General features: G+C 37.5%; 2 protein-coding genes across 13 annotated transcripts in view; both read right to left on the reverse strand.

Annotated features, from left to right (window-relative positions):
* Positions 1-10,196, reverse strand: part of fryb (furry homolog b (Drosophila)) — a 68,915-nt gene extending 58,719 nt beyond the window's left edge. For 6 of the 10 annotated variants that reach the window (XM_060896554.1, XM_060896548.1, XM_060896552.1 and 3 more), the window contains exon 1: positions 3,846-4,316. In XM_060896554.1, the coding sequence (XP_060752537.1) occupies positions 3,846-4,032 (187 nt within the window). In that variant the 5' untranslated portion in view covers positions 4,033-4,316. Of the gene's footprint in view, positions 1-3,845; positions 4,317-10,086 lie in introns of those variants that run through there. The other 4 variants (XM_060896550.1, XM_060896553.1, XM_060896549.1 and 1 more) reach the window with 2 other exon arrangements.
* A 1,016-nt stretch (positions 10,197-11,212) lies between these two features.
* Positions 11,213-17,500, reverse strand: part of rxfp2a (relaxin family peptide receptor 2a) — a 58,647-nt gene continuing 52,359 nt past the window's right edge. For all 3 annotated transcript variants that reach the window (XM_060896340.1, XM_060896339.1, XM_060896337.1), the window contains 6 exons: positions 16,851-16,922; positions 16,672-16,743; positions 16,361-16,590; positions 14,628-15,038; positions 13,620-13,838; positions 11,213-12,591 (listed from right to left, as the gene is read on the reverse strand). In XM_060896340.1, coding sequence (XP_060752323.1) covers positions 12,326-12,591; positions 13,620-13,838; positions 14,628-15,038; positions 16,361-16,590; positions 16,672-16,743; positions 16,851-16,922 — 1,270 coding nt within the window. In that variant the 3' untranslated portion in view covers positions 11,213-12,325. The remainder of the gene's footprint in view (positions 12,592-13,619; positions 13,839-14,627; positions 15,039-16,360; positions 16,591-16,671; positions 16,744-16,850; positions 16,923-17,500) is intronic.

Here is a 17,500-nt window from a genome sequence, read left to right on the forward strand (position 1 = left end):
GTTCTTGTGCCAAAGCCAAACCCATATAGTTGAACAGGAGTTTTTGCAGCATGTGCAGCCTTCGCTTTGCCTGTATACACATTGTGTGTGTATTCAAGCTCCTCAGGCAGACTGCAGCCTTATGGGCTTTATTTAGATTTCACTCTCAATAGCATGTGTAAACTACAGCTTATGCTTAAGGCAACAAAGGTAGCAGGGAAAGTGTAAGGCAAATATACTATGCAATCAGCATTTTTTATTGAAAATGATTGCTACAAATGTTGTAACTAAAAAATACTGTATGATTACACTAACAGAGTAAAAAAAAGAATGCTTAAGGTCATGTTGTCAAGTATTACATGACATAGCACAAAAATAATTGGATTTTCTTCTCTGATCGTTAGACCAGCTCTTCCTGGTCTGCATTTACACACCGACTTGGTGGCTGGAACAACTAAGACCGTATGTTGCACTGCTTGCTGATGAGTATCAGTACTGGTATTTGTCCAGCTCCCAGCTGGAATGTGATCCTATCTGTCAGAGGAGCACAAACGACAAGCCGACTTACAAGTTCTCATACAAATGACTTCCAGGTGAAAACAGTTAGACTTCAAGTCTGATATAGGCATTTGGCAAAATACCAAAACCAATCATGCTCTTTATCTCCACAAATGTTCTTGTTCTTTTTGGATGATTTGGTGCCCTGCCCCACTCACTGTTAGATCAAGAAGGCCATAAATAGATAAAAGTACCAATTTTAGTAAGTTTTTTTTTACCAATTTTAAGTAAATTAGCCTTGATAATGGCCTTTAACTGACACAAGACGCAGACGTTATCACAGCTGGACTGCAGACTCCTTAACCCCATAACCATTTATGTTGCACAAAGCAATCAGCTCCTCCTGGCTGCAGAATTTTCATTGTTTATATAAAAATAATACACACCACTCATAACACAGTGATTTGCCAACGATCAACAATGTCTAATTTATTAATGTACAAAATGTTATGCATTTTACAGTTTGAGTTAACGTTGTGGAACATCTGATAAGTTCCTGTGTTTGCTTATGTTATAGCGGCGATAAACAGTCATTCTCCTCCAGCCTCACTCTCCCTATATCACTATTTTACACAGAAACCAGAAAGCACCAATTACTATAGGTTTAACTTTGTTAAACATGTTTTTAAATCTATTTACTATCCGTCTTATATTAGATGGAGCTTCTGCCATACAATTTGCTGTGTATGAGCTGTTATTATAGAGATAATAATAATACGAGGGCATGAATACTTACCCATTGTCTATATTACAGTCAGAACTACTGTCTGACTCGTGCTGTTATCCAAAAATAATGCACACGTTCTGACTTACCACGCTGTGGTAGAATACAATATATTATATTATGCAAAATAAACAAAAGTGGCAATAAGGAACAGAAAAGCAATTCAACAGTGTAGTAAAAATTATTCTGGCTGGATTTGCAAACCTACAGTATTCCTACACTTCTGACCACGTAAAACACTTATTTAATATTTAATCCTCAGGAAACCATAAAATGTAACCGTTCAGTTAATAATTTAGGTATAAAAAATAGTAAAGACTAAATGTGATATGAATATGTATTGGATGTCTGTTTGCACTGGCCAAACATAAGGAATGACTCGACAGTTTTTTGTGCTTATTTATTGGTCTCTGCTATGGCTGAGTCTTCTTAGCTGGTTTGGAGCTATAGCAGCTGCCTCTTACAGCACACACAGCAATCACCATCTGTCTCCACAGCAGCTGCAGTCACATTTATTCAGGCTTTTCTTGAATCTTTTAAACTTCAGTTGATCAAAAATATAGCAAGATTTTGTACATTTATTCATAAACATTGCCTGGATTTGGTTGGTATTAGAAATCCTCAACAGGCCATAAAGAAGCTTTTCTCATAAACATCCTTTTCTCTTTTCTCTCTTAAAAAAGTCTTGGACAATTCCAGGCATTTGAAACAGAGACCCAGCTGTTCAGATCTGACACTATAAATGCAGTAAAATATTCTACTGGAGTGCTCTAGTGTAAAGTCATCACTAGATCAATGCATGCTCACTTAGCCAGATTAAAGTCTGCCTCTTAAAAACGGTTAACAAAGCCCCAAAGCTCAGGACACAGCTCTTGAGAGGAATTCCCTTTGACAAAGACGCTGTTCAGTGAGTTAACACTGAGGCTTCTATGTGAAATCCTGTGTGCAGGCATTTCACACACCTGTCTTAATAGAGGTCTGAAAAGGCAATCAGCAGAGAAACCCAACCACAGAAAACAAGGGATGGATTCCTACATACAGTATAATTAATATAATTCACTTATTTTAATCCATATTCTTTGCAATGTATTCTTTGTAGCATTAATGGAAATTTCCAGTAGTTTCTCCAGCTATAATCCAACACATTTCCCTGTACTAAGCACAGAATTCGAGTCACTGGAGCTGTTTATTAACATTTTACTAAACACATTTTAACACAGATGTTTTCGTAGCTTTCATTCAATACTGGTTTCTCAGTTGCTTGCTCATCATACCTTTATTGTTATGGTAATGGTTATCGATTTTCTAACATATTTCAGACTGCTGCAACAACTGACCGTATACAACAATTAGTTGGCTGAGCAACAGTTCCAAAAATGCTTATATTTAGTATAAACGCAACAGGACATTTCACGATGTCTCACGCCACTTGTCTGTGATTGATCCGTAAAATGCCACTTCCTATGTATTAGCAAAATCCTCTGCAAACTTGGCAAATGATCATTTTCAGGAATCTAACTTTTGACTTAAAGAAAATCTAAAAGCTCATCAGATAATGAGAAGAGAAAAAGAGACTCCAATTTAACCAGAATCACTTTAACGAGAATGTACAGCGATCTGAGCCAGATAGTCCACAACCTGATGTAGCATAAAGTGACTGTGGCTTCTTCAAGACCTATTTCCACTTGCGCAGCCAAAGTAAACAGAACAGTTGGCCGTATTGTTTCTGAAATGTCACTTACTCTATAGTAACTTCTTGAATAAAAGCAACAGCACACAAGTAAGAGTACAATTACACTGAATATTGACCTACGCTGAATCACAGCTGTGTCGATATTCAGTATTTCAGCACTCTAGATTGTGCAATATCACTTAATTACTTAAATTACTTACTTAAATAATCCCAAAGTAACTGGGTTTCCATGTTCTTTTTATTGTATGTTTGTCAAAATACAGCATTCCAGATTATTCTATTTTCCTCTTCAACCTTTTCCTTTAATGTCAAAATTATTTCGCTTCTTTTTGCGTTTTTAAATATGCAAAAATAGCATGTACAACTGCGATAAACATTTACTTTCTTGTTTAAAACCACAAAAACATTTCTTGTTAGCTGCCTCAGGCTAGGTGTACACTTAGGAATTTGATCATGCCCATTTTCCAAGAAAAAAATCCTCACAGGACTGAGACAGCACCAGCTCTAAACACTCAAATTACAAGCAAAACATGCACAATGTATTCTTTAAACAGTCTACCAAATAGCTGGTCTACTAACAACATGTGAAGCTTGTGTAGTCATTTCAGAGGTTGTCATTACTCTGCAATGACATCACCATGTTGTGTCATACCAGAGTTTCGAATTAGAGTTTTCTCAGACAGCGTCCTACATGGCTGTATATGTGATATCTGAGGGTTTTAAAAGATCTTACAAGTCACAACAGGAAGCAGTTGATTCACAAGACACTTGAATCAATAGCTACAGATTTACGATTGAGGACATTAGATCAGTTGTCAAGACTTCATTCAAAGCTGGCATGTGTTACGGTTCAGTATGAGGATAGAATACACTGTAGGACACAATAAACACTACCTGGTGTATCCTCTCGAATAATCGTGGGTCTTTTCTTGGGCTGGATCTTTCGGAACTTCCCTTTGAAGTCTCCAGGTGTAAACATATCCATGGAGAGGCTTGCCATCTGGACCAGGACAATGCCGTCCTGGCTCTGGGCGTCACAGGAGTTTGTGTCGCTTGGCGCCGCATCCTCTTTAGGCATGTCCGACAACAGGGTGACTGAGAGCAGCCGTGTTCACTCACTCAACAGCATGGATACAGCAAACTGGCAGCCCGTTGTTTCAGTCTTCCTTCACTTTTCTGATCTCTTTTTTCAGTCGTCCCCCTTCACTGTTTGTGTCAGTAGCATTTCCTCTTTAGTATCTGTGCGTTGGTGAGTTTGCCTTTTCTGTGTGAAGTCGTGAAGCCGAAATGTTTGTCAGACAACATGTGTGGTGGAGCCTGTGCTGTCACTGGTCGAGGCTGTTTAGCCTGTTACAGTAACACTGCTGAATGAGGCAGGTGTAGGGTTACTCGGTCCAGGTCCGCCTCTTTTCACAGGCACAGAAAGAGGGCGGGATGGTTGTAAAATGTAGAAGGGAGTGTAATGGGGGTGTGAAAATGAAGCAGGTTTTTCTGTGATTTGAATCTTTTTTTTCTGGATTTGTTTTATAAACAAACTCTACAAAAAAGAATGAGCAAGTGATTGTCTTCATGTAGCAGATATTTGCATATATACATGTGCTGTTTCTCTAACACTCATCAAGCCAACACGTCCCTTGAGTGTTTCTCCCAAAAGCTTTCATCTGAGATTCTTTATAAGTTTCTGCATTCCACCAAGCTGAGATTTGTGAAAACCTTGGATTGGATGTGTATATTTTAAACCATGATTTAAAATGCTTTAAATATGATTAAGAACAAGGACAGCAAGCTAATAAATGACTTCCTGTTCTCTGACCTACAGATATTACTGACTTGAAGTCATTTTTCTTTTGGCGGGCACAGAAAGAAGAGTCTAAAGCCCTAGTCATTTCCAAAAAGAGGGAGGGACAGGGACAGCGTGAAATATAAACAGAGCAGAGAAAAAGGTGAGCGAGAGAGAAGCCTTGAGGGAACAAAATATCTCACTCGTCTGTTCCTGAAATATAACAATAAGACTTGATCTGATCTTGATTCATTAGCTATGATGTCACGCCATAAAGCATGCTGGGAACCTAGAAACTTCTCCTGGTCCAAAACATCTTTCTCTTAGTCCAAAAGTGCTCATTGAATCCTTTTTTTGAAAATGAATATACCACTAAGTGATGGGAATACAAAACATGAACATTTTCCCTTTCTGAATGTTTGGAAGTTCACCTAAAAAAGGTGAAACATTTAATTGGAACTGGGTTTTCTCTTTCCTTGCATTAGTATTTTAGAAGCTATTTGGACTCCCTAAGAGGTGGTACACTGTTCTTTACAGAGAAGAGCGATGACATCTTTCACTAAAGACAAATCTGTACACAGAGGGGTGAATAAATCATTCATTAGCTATCCCACCAGGTTGGTTCAAGTTCTACTGTGATGCCCAGTCCCATGTTTCGGCTTCCTTCGGGTTGCCTGGACTAGGCTAAGGAGTGGCAGCATTGTAATGTAATAAAGTATCATGAGCTAGATAGCTACACAAATATATTAATACAGACACAAATATGTCTAAAGTTCTACAACAAAGTTTTTTGCCAACATCCTACTATGAGATTTTGTGTTCTCTCTTCACATAAAAGATAAAACATATTATTAAAATATGGTTTCGTCTGCAGGTTTTGTTAGCAGGAGAGTTACTAGCTTTAATCCACACTTCTATTTCACACTTACTCAGTTCTTTCTCTGTTTTTTTGAAAGAGAGAAGAAAACGTTCTGGTGACCACAAGCCTATTCAGCCTGTTCGACCACCAGGCAACTACAAATAAAAAACTAATCGCACCAAGAAATTATCTTCTTGTCCCTAACTGATTTGTCCACCCTGACGCACTATAGCACAAAACCCTTAATCTTACACAAACACACACACATGCACACAAAGACACACACACAAGACACGGGCACACCCACTCATTAGTGCTAACCAGTAAACAACTATAGTGGTCTCTGTTCCACCCTTTCACCCCGACCCACAGACACAAACATAAACAATACATACCACGTCTGTGCTCAGTTTACTTAACATGAACAACAATTACACACATCCTGTAAACCTAGACTAACACAAATGATTAATTTAACATAGCATCAGCACGCACGCACACACATTTTAGTTTTTAGTGGTCAGCTAACAGTGAGTGCGGTTTAAAAGGGCTGCGTTTTACACTCAGCTTTTACTTACAGTACACGTTATTTTTAAAATATTATCTACTAAATGTTTCTAATTTTCTGTGAGTCTCTGGGTTTTTATACCTTTTTGTATGTAGGCTGCCCATCTATTTCCAGACAGTTGATGTGCTCTATGTGCTGGTGGGAACAGTCATCCCAATGCCATTAGCCTACATGAGCTGTTAATGCAATTGCTGTGTGCGTGTGTGTGAGTAAAACACTTCTGAAATCAGGAATTGAATCTGAACTTTTATGTATATCAGCTGTAGGCAGAAGTTAAGCCAGAATGGTTAAGGCTTTGGGATACAGACTGATGAGTTTGAGCAAGGCCTTTAACGGGATTTGGGATTCTGACTGATTGAGCAAGGCCTTTAACGCTCAGCTGTATCCTATTTCAACTGTAAGTGGCTTTGGACATGATCGTCAGCTAAATGAGGTAAAAGTAAATCATCACAACAATCTTTCAACCTATTGATTGCTATCAGCCACAGGTTCCCAACCCTGTCTAACTCCATATAGTGCACATTTTAGTGTTTTTCCTGCTTGAACACTCCTAGTTCAAAATAACGGCTGTTAATTAGTACATTTGCTGATTATTTAGCTGATTTGGTTATACAGGGAGTAAACATTACAATGAGTAAAACATTCAAGTATTTCAGAATAGGGGTTGTGAACCTGTGCTTCAAACCATAAATAGGAAGTATTATTCTGCCCTCTAGTGGCCTAGAGCAAATATACTACTGTATACATTATGGCCATCTTTGTGGAAACCCGACCACCAGACCCATATAAGCTTTTTGAACATCCCATTCAACATTAATGATCCCTTTGAGTTATAATAACCTTCACTCTTCTGGGAAAGTTTTGTAGTCATTCACATAAAGGGGAAATTTATCTTAGCAGCATATCTTTGGGTAGGAAAACTGGGGTAAATCATGGACATGATGTTTACATGTCAAACTCATTGATAGACAGTAAGCCAAGTTTTGAATCAGATGAACAATCCTGGAACTGAGAGGCAGCAAAGCTACATGCTGCATCACCAGGCAGTGCAGAGACACTATAAACAAGCAGTTCATATAAACGATAAAAAAAAAGCAGATAAATTGTGTGAAAAAGAAAAGCAAACATCTATGACAACCTATAATATCATTTCATTCAAGGGATTTCTTTTAGGCCTGTAGTGGAGCAGCAATAGTTATTAACAGTCAGCATATGGGTTGAATGTTTTGTTGGCTAATCAAACAGACTACTGCCAGACTCTAGCACATACCAAGTCAGTGAAAATGGTGAGAAAAAAGCAAGGGAGGGCAAGGAATAAATGCTAGAAGACTGTGATAAGTATAGATCATGGCTCCTACTGCTTGTTTAATAATTGAGGTGTATTATTTTAGCACTCAAAGTTACAGTCATCCCTAAAGGAGCGCACAAAGAAGAAGAGATAGCTTCATTTCTTGATATTTACATCTAGACGTTTTAAACAACTTAGAACATGGTAATATGTTCACTTAATTTGAATCCACACATCAGTTAAATCGATCAGATAAACTACACACACACAATGAGAAATAGCTAATACAAGAAAGATGGAATGTCCCGGAAAAAAAAAAAGAAAAGAAACCTCTGGTGTACTAACAACCAGCCCGAGAAAAGGCTGGCCATCAGCAGACACTGTGAAGCAAAACCAAAAGCAACAGTCAATGACATCAACAAGATCCAGAGGTCATGGGTGAAGTTATCACAATCCTTCATGACTTTGAGAGCAGAAATATAGCGGCCATACTGCAAGATGTATACCGATGATCAGAAGCAAGAGTCAAAAGGACAAAGTGGAAAATGCAAAGAAATACAGAGATGTCAGAAAAGTCTTAGAAATAAAATTAACATCTACCAAAGTGATGGAAAAGCCATGATCCAAAACTTACATCAGTCAAGCACGATGGCATTAGTATCATGGCTTGGGCTTGCATGGCTGCTTCTGAAACAGACTCATTCATTTTTATTGAAGATGTAACTCATGATGATGGCAGCAGAATGAATTCAGAAATTTACAGAAACATTCTGTCTGCCAATTTACACAGTAATGCATCCGAGCCAATTGGGAAGAACATCCAAAAAAGTGGAAAGTTTTACAAAGGAAAAATCATTAACCTGACTTTAACACAACTGAGCAGCATTCTGCCTCCTGAAAAAACCTTCCAAAACAAATAACTGAATGAAGCTGCAGTGCAAGCCTGTAAAAGCATCACAATGCAACAGTTTGGTGAGGTAAGCAAGTTTTTGCAAGCAAGGGATATGCAATGAAATATTAAGTATTATTTACTTTAGAGCAGCATCAGGATAAACTTATAGAGAGAGGCAGATACCCAGGAAGATGCGAGGGAGACCTAGACTACATGGCCAATATTCTGTGGACACATGACCTTCACACCTATAAGTAGATGGAAGCATGCAATTTTCCAAAATTTCTTTATATCCTAAGTCAGACGTCCAGCATGACAATGCCTCTGTGCACAAAGTGAGGCCAACGAAGAAATGGTTTGCCAAAGTGGAGTGAAAGGACTGGACCCCTGGCCACATCGCCTGATACCAGTGCCTGACCTCACTAATACTCTTGTCGCTGAATGGAAAACTCCCCACAGCCACGCTCCAGAATAATGTGATTTAAAGTCTTCCCAGAACAGTGGAGGTTATTACCAGCAAAGGGGCATTAAATCTGGAATGGGATGCTCAACAACACATACGGGTGTGATAGTCAGGCATCCACAAACTTTTGGCTTTACAGTGTGCTTGGAGATATCCAACACTCAAAGGTGGACATGTTTGGCAGCTTGACAGAATTGTAAGATGTGTAGCACTCAGGATGGACGAGTTTCGGTGAAATATGGAAACAATAACATTTAAATAATCCAAACAACCTAAAGTTTCAACCTAAAACAGGGACGACAAGAGTGCTGAGAAAACTAGCAACTGTGAACGAATAGCTAAAAAATCAAACTGGTCAATCTAAAAAATTGTGGTGAATTATTTTCACCATTACTTAATTACACTGATCAATAATTGTATTAGAATTTCTAGTTTCTCTCTCTCTCTCTCTCTCTCTCTCTCTCTCTCTATATATATATATATATATATATATATATATATATATATATATATATATATATATATATATATAGGCATTTACATTCTAAAATCTGTGCAAAACAAATTAATGAAAATTAATGAAAATAAATATATATAAAAAAATAAATATATTTATTTATACAGCGGTTTCAAAATGGTAAAAATGCTTTATATATATATATATATATATATATATATATATATATATATATATATATATATAAAATTATTTATTTTATTATATTTTTATTTTATTTTGCATAGCATCTATGATCTGCTACTAAAATAAACAGATAGGTTACAAATATGTTAAAATTTTACATTCAAGGCCAGAGAGTGAAATCAGATCAATCATTTTTTTCTTTCAGTTCACACACTATGCCTCTTTGGACTACTGGATTAAAACAAAAGGTATCTTTTTTTGGCAGAATTTCACATTAACGTGTTAAAGTGTTAGTTGCAGCTCAGTGAACGCGCCATTTTATAAAAGCTGGTGCGCGTGAACAGCAGCTGCTTTGTTGACATCAGCATCACAGCATCACTTCGACACCATAGAACCTCAGAACACGGACCATAGCCAGATTTTAATAATACACTGCTTCATTATATCGATATACACCGTCAATTTGAAAGCAATATGACGTTAATATTTCAGTGTTTATTGCGGTCACACTGATGCCATCCTGCTAGCCAGCATGTAGCCGAGTCTTTAGCTTCTGCCTTACAAACGAAAGAAATCAACAAGACACACAACAAAATGCTATTTTAGACAATTAAAGAGTGGGTTAAAATATTCCGGTACCTTATATCTCCGTTAAAGTCTTTGTTAAATTGCCATTCTTCCTTCACAGCACTGAGGAATTCTTCTTATCTCCTAATTACTTTGTCTCGCGTCTTCTTGCCTTGAGCCTTTTTCCATCGACTGTCAGTAAAAGACAGCGAGTGAGGAGAGCGCGGCTCCGCCCTTGGCAACCAATTAGATACCAGGTTTTCATAGACCTGCTCGTTGATTGGATAAGCATCACGTCATTCATGGTCGCTGCACCTGTAGGGATGCTGCTGGATGCTGATGGCGAGTGCACAGATTCATAACAAACAGGCGAACACACGGAAAGGATGCGTGCAGGAGAATTTCGGTACCCAAATTTCGGTACCACACAATAATCTGTTTCATTTGCGACACATGCACTATGTGGCTAAACGTTTGTGGACACATACAGTATTTGATTCCAGATTTAAATACCCTTTGCTTATGAGAAAGATGTTTCATTAGATCCTGAAGCATGGATGTAGGGATTTTCCCATTCAGCCACAGGGATATTAGTAGGAGATTAGTTAGGGACTGATGTCAATAAGGGCTCAACACAGAACACTCCAGCTTTAGCAAGCCATGTCTTTATGGATCACATGCTCCTTGCTGCACAGGAGCATTTCCCTTAGCTCCAGTGAAAGCAAATTGTAGTGCTACAGCATGCAAAACCATTCTGTGGCAAACTGTGGCAACATTGGGGAAGCCCTATATGTGGCTGTGATAGGTGTCTAAAAACCTTTGGTCATGTATTGTATGTCTTGTGCAAATGGATGGATGGAAAAAGCATCAGAGCTGAGAACCTTACACATAGTCATCAGAAGAGGATCATTAAGGATAATGAAAGTTTCTATAGGAATGCTTTTAAACATGTATTTATTCAGTACTGCTTAGTTTAGAAATGTAGGCTAATTGCTACAAGTGTTATGTTTAGGCTTTTCGTTTAGCTGACACAAATTTACTGATTTGCTGTGTGCTATGTGCCGCTTCCTGGTTCCCAATAGTAGTATAGAATTTCATGTTCATAGGGTGAAAAATGTTTATTTACCTGTGTGCTGTTTGGTAGTAAGTGTAGACAATTGCATGGTTAAAATCTGTATTTAAAAGAAACACATTGCTATTTCAAAGAAGCTGGTTCATTTTAATTATGGTTTACCCTTGGAAGCCATATAAAACAATATAAAGTGATAACCTGACAAGTGGGAGAAGTTCAATAGAAAAGCTAATGTGAGACTGAGAGATGGCAAATGGTAATGACAAACATTAAAAAACATAAACATGTATAATATATTATTACTATAGTACAGAATAACACATTGGCATTTCATTACATTAACAAATAACCTATAAATAGAACATCTCTGAGTGCATATGTCTATTTATACAGTGGTTTCAAAATGGTTAAAAAATGCTTTCAAAAATGTGAAAGGTGAAGCTCTTCTTCAAACTCAGTACAAATCTACTGAATATAGGAATATACTTAACTTCAGATTGTAAATGGTCTACAAACTATTTGGTGGTCTCAAGACCCTTTGGTGTGCCACAGCAAACCATTGCCTGGGGGTAAATTAATATATATAGTGTCCATATAGTGTTCATCAGTAATAGTTTTCTTATGTTTGAAATACATTCAGACCTTTGAATTGATCAGATAACATTTGTGAACTGTACAGGATATTCAGTGAGATGACTTGTACAGTTTCTAATAAATTCATCAGAAATTTGCCTTATAGATATTGCACATGTGTAAACAAATTCTCTACACATCATTTATTTAAGAATGTGCTTGAATTGGCTCAAGAAATTCATTTGACATTTCAAGTGACCTAGTGACAATAAAGACAACACACTCCACCTGTGTGAAGAGCATATGATCTCTGCATGTATCTCTTCTTTAAGATACTGGCCAGTAATATTTAATCTGCTTTGATGGAGGCAACAAATATAAACTTCCTTTTCTCAGTTTTGTATACATACATTCACACACACATAGGGGTATACAATGTATACATATATACATTGGGGTATACAATGCGGTATGTATATATAGCAATAATGTCTTTTGATGCATTCATTCTCCTGAGAGAGAAAATTAATCTAGATCCATGCTGATATGTAGAACCCATTTTCCTAGAGTCTAGACCGTGAGTCCCCTGTTGTGTTTTCTGTACAGCCTTCAGTTCCCATGTAATGTAGATGGTGTTGATGATAAAGTCAGCACTGTTCTATCCCATCAGCCATACCGGGTATCCACATCTGGGTAGGAGACCCGGGACAGTTTGCCTTTTGAGTGATATAACGTATTCCTGGAAGTTTCCATGTAGATTGTGCTGCTTGTGAGACTCTTGCGGTCTTTTATTACGGACGGGCTGTGCTGCCAGCGACACAGTAACAGCTCCACTTGCTCCCTGAAGAAGCTGGTTGTCAGTGTATAGAGGATAGGGTTCAGGGCGCTGTTGATGGGCAGGATGAAGATCACTACCCAAGAGTTTATAGTGCCTGCATGACATGAAAACACAATTTAAGTTAATTTTTTTGGTGCTTAAATAAATTTTTAATTTGCAATCCTAAATATCATGTTCTAATTGACCTTATATTTAAATCATCTGAATTTTGTAAATATGAAAAATAAATATGACCTTTATTTCTTCTTTTCTTAATCACCTTTAAATGACCTCTTGTTTCACCAGGAAGTATGTGAGTCTGTGACTCTATTCTCTATGTGTTAGGTATAATAATATAAAACATTCATTAATATTATGAACAATACTGTTCATATTAAGTTAAGTCAGATTCAGTTTATTCTCAGATTGCTGGTTTTGTATAAATAAAACTTTATAGCTAATTATATAGGAGATAGATTAAATGGTTTTGTATAACTGAAATATACACATAATAAATAGAACATTACTTCAGTATTAACAATATTAAATATCATATAATTAAATGTTCAGAGAGGGCACGGTGGCTTAGTGGTTAGCACGTTCGCCTCACAACTCCAGGGTTGGGGGTTCGATTCCCGCCTCCACCTTGTGTGTGTGGAGTTTGCATGTTCTCGCCGTGCCTCGGGGGTTTCCTCCGGGTACTCCGGTTTCCTCCCCCGGTCCAAAGACATGCATGGTAGGTTGATTGGCATCTCTGGAAAATTGTCCATAGTGTGTGATTGTGTGAGTGAATGAGAGTGTGTGTGTGCCCTGCGATGGGTTGGCACTCCATCCAGGGTGTATCCTGCCTTGATGCCCGATGACGCCTGAGGCTCCCCGTGACCCGAGAAGTTTGGATAAGCGGTAGAAGATGAATGAGTGAGTGAGTAAGTGTTCAGAAAAACCATGACTGATTTTTAATAAATGGCCTCCATCCTGCATTCATTTAGTTGTGTGTGATAAATACTTGTAAAAGTATTAAGAAAATTATATAAAATGCTGTGGCTATCACTATAAGAAGAAAACATTGCATATTTTTGAACACACTGGCTTTTATGCATTTTATAATAAATATAAAAATAAGCTGCAGTAAGAGGTACTTGCCTGGTATCTCCATTTTAAGAAGAGAGAACGTTTTGACGAGGAATATTGGGATCCAGCAGAGAGCGTCAGAGAACACAATGAAGAAGAAGCGATTGGCTACAGCCACATCTTTGTGCAAGCGATTACGCACATCTGTGGTGTTGATGCCGGTCTTGTAGATGGAGTAGAACATACTGGAGTAGCAGAAGACAATGACTAGGAAAGCCAGCAGGTTCAGTCCTGTTAAGAGAAGAAAGGCTTGACAAGATACACACAAATGACTATTATAACAGTACTATGTTTAACAATCTAATCATATTTGGGAAGAACTGATTTCAGATCTATAAATATGGGGTATACAATGCGGTATGTATATGAACTTTAATATACATAGAATTCTTTGTCATATATGACAGCTTATTCCATTTCTTTCTTTTGATAGACTATATGACCAAATGTTTGTAGATATTTGACAATAACACCCACATGTGCTTTTTGACCACCCATTTCAGATTTAAAGCCTTTTTACTGTTATTTAAACCTTCACTTTTCTGGGAAGGCTTTCCACTGGATTTTGGAGCAAAAATACACTACATAACACTGGTCATATAGAAAGCTTAAAAGAACAGACAAACAGCACATCAGCTGCAGAGAAGCAAAAAAGCCAGTTAACACATCGTTTACTGCAAAAAAAAAAATTATACCTTAGCAAATAAAAATATCTTAACTATTTCCTGATATAAAATTACCTTAAACCAGATTAAGCTCAAAAACATGACGCATTCTCATTCTCAAGCCTTCAGATCCACCTCAACCCATATATTTAGCATATTGATTAAATCTTTTACATATTAACTATTATATTTGTATATAACTCTCCATTCATATTTTATATCTTTTGAAATGTTAACGCAGCATCTGAACCACACTGGCTTTTTTCTCCAAATGACAATAAAATTAGTGCTGCTACTATTATATCTATTTGTCTGCAACATACTATTTCTTAAAAATAAAAAATAAAAAATTCACCAAGAAATATTCCTGTAGAGTAACCCTTAGCAGTGGGCTTCTCCAACCTATCTGAATGCAGGGGAAAGCAGACTCCATTACGTCCGTAGTAGTTGCCAAAAAGGTCATCGCTGAGCAGAGGTACACCAGCTATAATCAATCCTAGCAGCCAGATGGAGACCAGCACTACACCAGTCTGCAGCTTCCCAGGTCGCAGATGACTGAAGGGGAACACGATGACCAGAAACTTTTCCAAAGTCAGGTAAGTGAGGAGGAGCACTGACACTTCAGATGACAGCATGGCCAGGAAGCCAATGGTGCGGCATTCACGGCTCTCCATCCAGAGCAGTGCGTTCCTATTGTACTCACCACGGAACTTCACGTCAAAGACGCCCAGAAAAAACAGGTAGACCCCCATCAGACAATCTGCGCCTGCGGAAAACAGAAGAAAAGGTACAGAGATTGAGGAAAAACTGATATTTTATGGAATATCTAAGTGAACATATCTTTAATAAGGGAAATGTTATCTCTAAGATTTCACATTTTGAAAATATTACATAAAATGTATATATATATTACATAAAAATAAAATAGTAAGCAAAACAGTCAACAGACAGATTTCTAGGTATATTAACTAATTTCGTGTTCAATATGTTGGCATATTTAGTTTAGAAAATGATTGGATGTTCATTCTATTTGGAAAATAAATATTTGACAAAAAAATACGACTATTTCAAGAAAAGGACTTAATAATGAATTGAAATAATTGTATATTTATGTATTCATCTAATAAAGAGAAATGTTAGCAGAACATGCATATATTTATGATATACGTCATAGGCAAATGTTTAAAGTTTTGTTAATTTTTTACATGATAAATATGTAGCTATAGTAAATACTTTCTTAATACGTCTGTAAATGTGATGTCATGGTGGTTCAGAGAATTGTATCTCATCGTATCTCAATCTCACAGCGAGAGTTCCCAGTTTGACCTTGAGACCCAGTTCTCCTACATCCCAGAAATATACCCAAGATGTCCCAGAAATAGGCATATTCACAGCATATGCTCCAGATCAACTGCCCAGGCTAAGGCAGTTACAGAAGATGTATGATTAAATGCCTATAAAGTTTATCTAGTTCATTTAAAATGTCTAATAGAGTGAATAAAATTTTGAATAAAATCTTTTGAGCTGAGGGACATTTTTACACTCATTTGAGGGACTTTATCTGATTACAATTTATAACACTATTTTTATATGAGTGACAGCTGATAATGGCTATGGTAATTATCTCCATGGTGCAAAAAAAAAACAAAACGTCAGAACAAAAAAATTGCCTGAACCTGTGCAGCCCAGACCTCACAGGACAGGATGTCCCTTTCACTGAGATCACACATACCACAAAACCCAGCCACATACAGATTAAAACACAGCCAGCGGCATTTATCTCAACATGACGATCTTTCGCATTAAATCTTTTCATGATTTATTTTACTAGTGCTCTTGTCTCTGAAGCTAATATTCCCATTCATCATTGTTCCACCATTATTCTAATAAAATCCATTCCACTGTCTCTATTGTATCATTTACACACAAATGGCTTGTCTTTTCGAATCTGATAATAGTGATTGTGTGTGAAGCACTTGATTTTATGTCATCACCACAAAAAATGTTTAGCAGTTCGGCAAGTGTGTTTTTCAGTATATAGATGCGTGATAGATGGTTTTGTGCATTCTCTCTGCAATGTAAACCTACAGCACAGGACTTTAATGCACACTGCATGCAGATTGTTCTCTGCACGAATGCACGATCGCATTCCAATAACGAAGAGATTTCCAAAGCAGGTAATGCAGGCCATGACCCAGACGGACACTCTTAGGATCACGTTGGCCAGTAGGTCCTCAAATGATGAGATCCCGTCTGTGTTGGGTTTGCACTTCCGCACATGTGGTGCGTAGGAACAGTAGTGAAAATCCTTAAAATATCTGCACAGAAGAATATTGAAGCTGATAAGGAATACATGTGTAAAATCCTGATGCAGCATTAATATAACCTACAGAACGTACATGTAAGACAGTTTACTCATTGGGAGGAACATCTTCGTTTGTATATCAGGAATCTCAATGTCCTCTAATCCTCTGCAAAACACAATTTGAAATCACTAATAATGCTAATTTTATATATAACCATTTTGCACAATACAATTTTTTTTTGTTTTTCAAACAAAATCTCTTTGTTTACTCACAGAGACTCAAGCTGAATTAGGTGATCGAAATGACCAGCATGAATGTGAAGCAAATGGTTGTGGGATATATTTCTGAAAAGAAATCCAAAACAGAAATATATCTTTAATTTAATCAAAATTGTATAATTAAGACTAATTATATATAGTTTTTCATTTATACACTGATCAGGCATAACAATCTGACCATTGTGTTGGTCCCCATTTTGCTGCCTAAACAGCCCTGACCCATTAAGGCATGGGCTCCACTAGACCCCTGAAGGTGTGCTGAGGTATCTGCCACCAGAATGTTAGCAGCAGATACTTTAAGTCCTGTAAGTTGCAATATGGGGCCTCCATGAAACATTGCCCAAAGCATCACACTGCGCAGACTTGCCTTCTTCCCTTTGTTCATTCTGGTTCCATGTGATCCCCAGGTGAGCAACACACACACTTGGCCATCAACGTGATGTAAAAAAAACACAATTTATCAGACCAGGCCATCCTCTTCCATTGCTCCATGGTACAGTTCAGTTTGTTGGCACTTTCGGCAAAGAACAGAGGTCAGCATGGTAACCATGACTGGTTTGTGGCTATGCAGCCCTATATGCAGCAAACTGCAATGCACTGTGTACTGTATACTTACACCTTTCCATCAGAAACAGCATTGAACT

The sequence above is a fragment of the Tachysurus vachellii genome, chromosome 20 (assembly GCF_030014155.1).
Source record: "Tachysurus vachellii isolate PV-2020 chromosome 20, HZAU_Pvac_v1, whole genome shotgun sequence".
In the NCBI taxonomy this organism is placed as follows: Eukaryota; Metazoa; Chordata; class Actinopteri; order Siluriformes; family Bagridae; genus Tachysurus; species Tachysurus vachellii.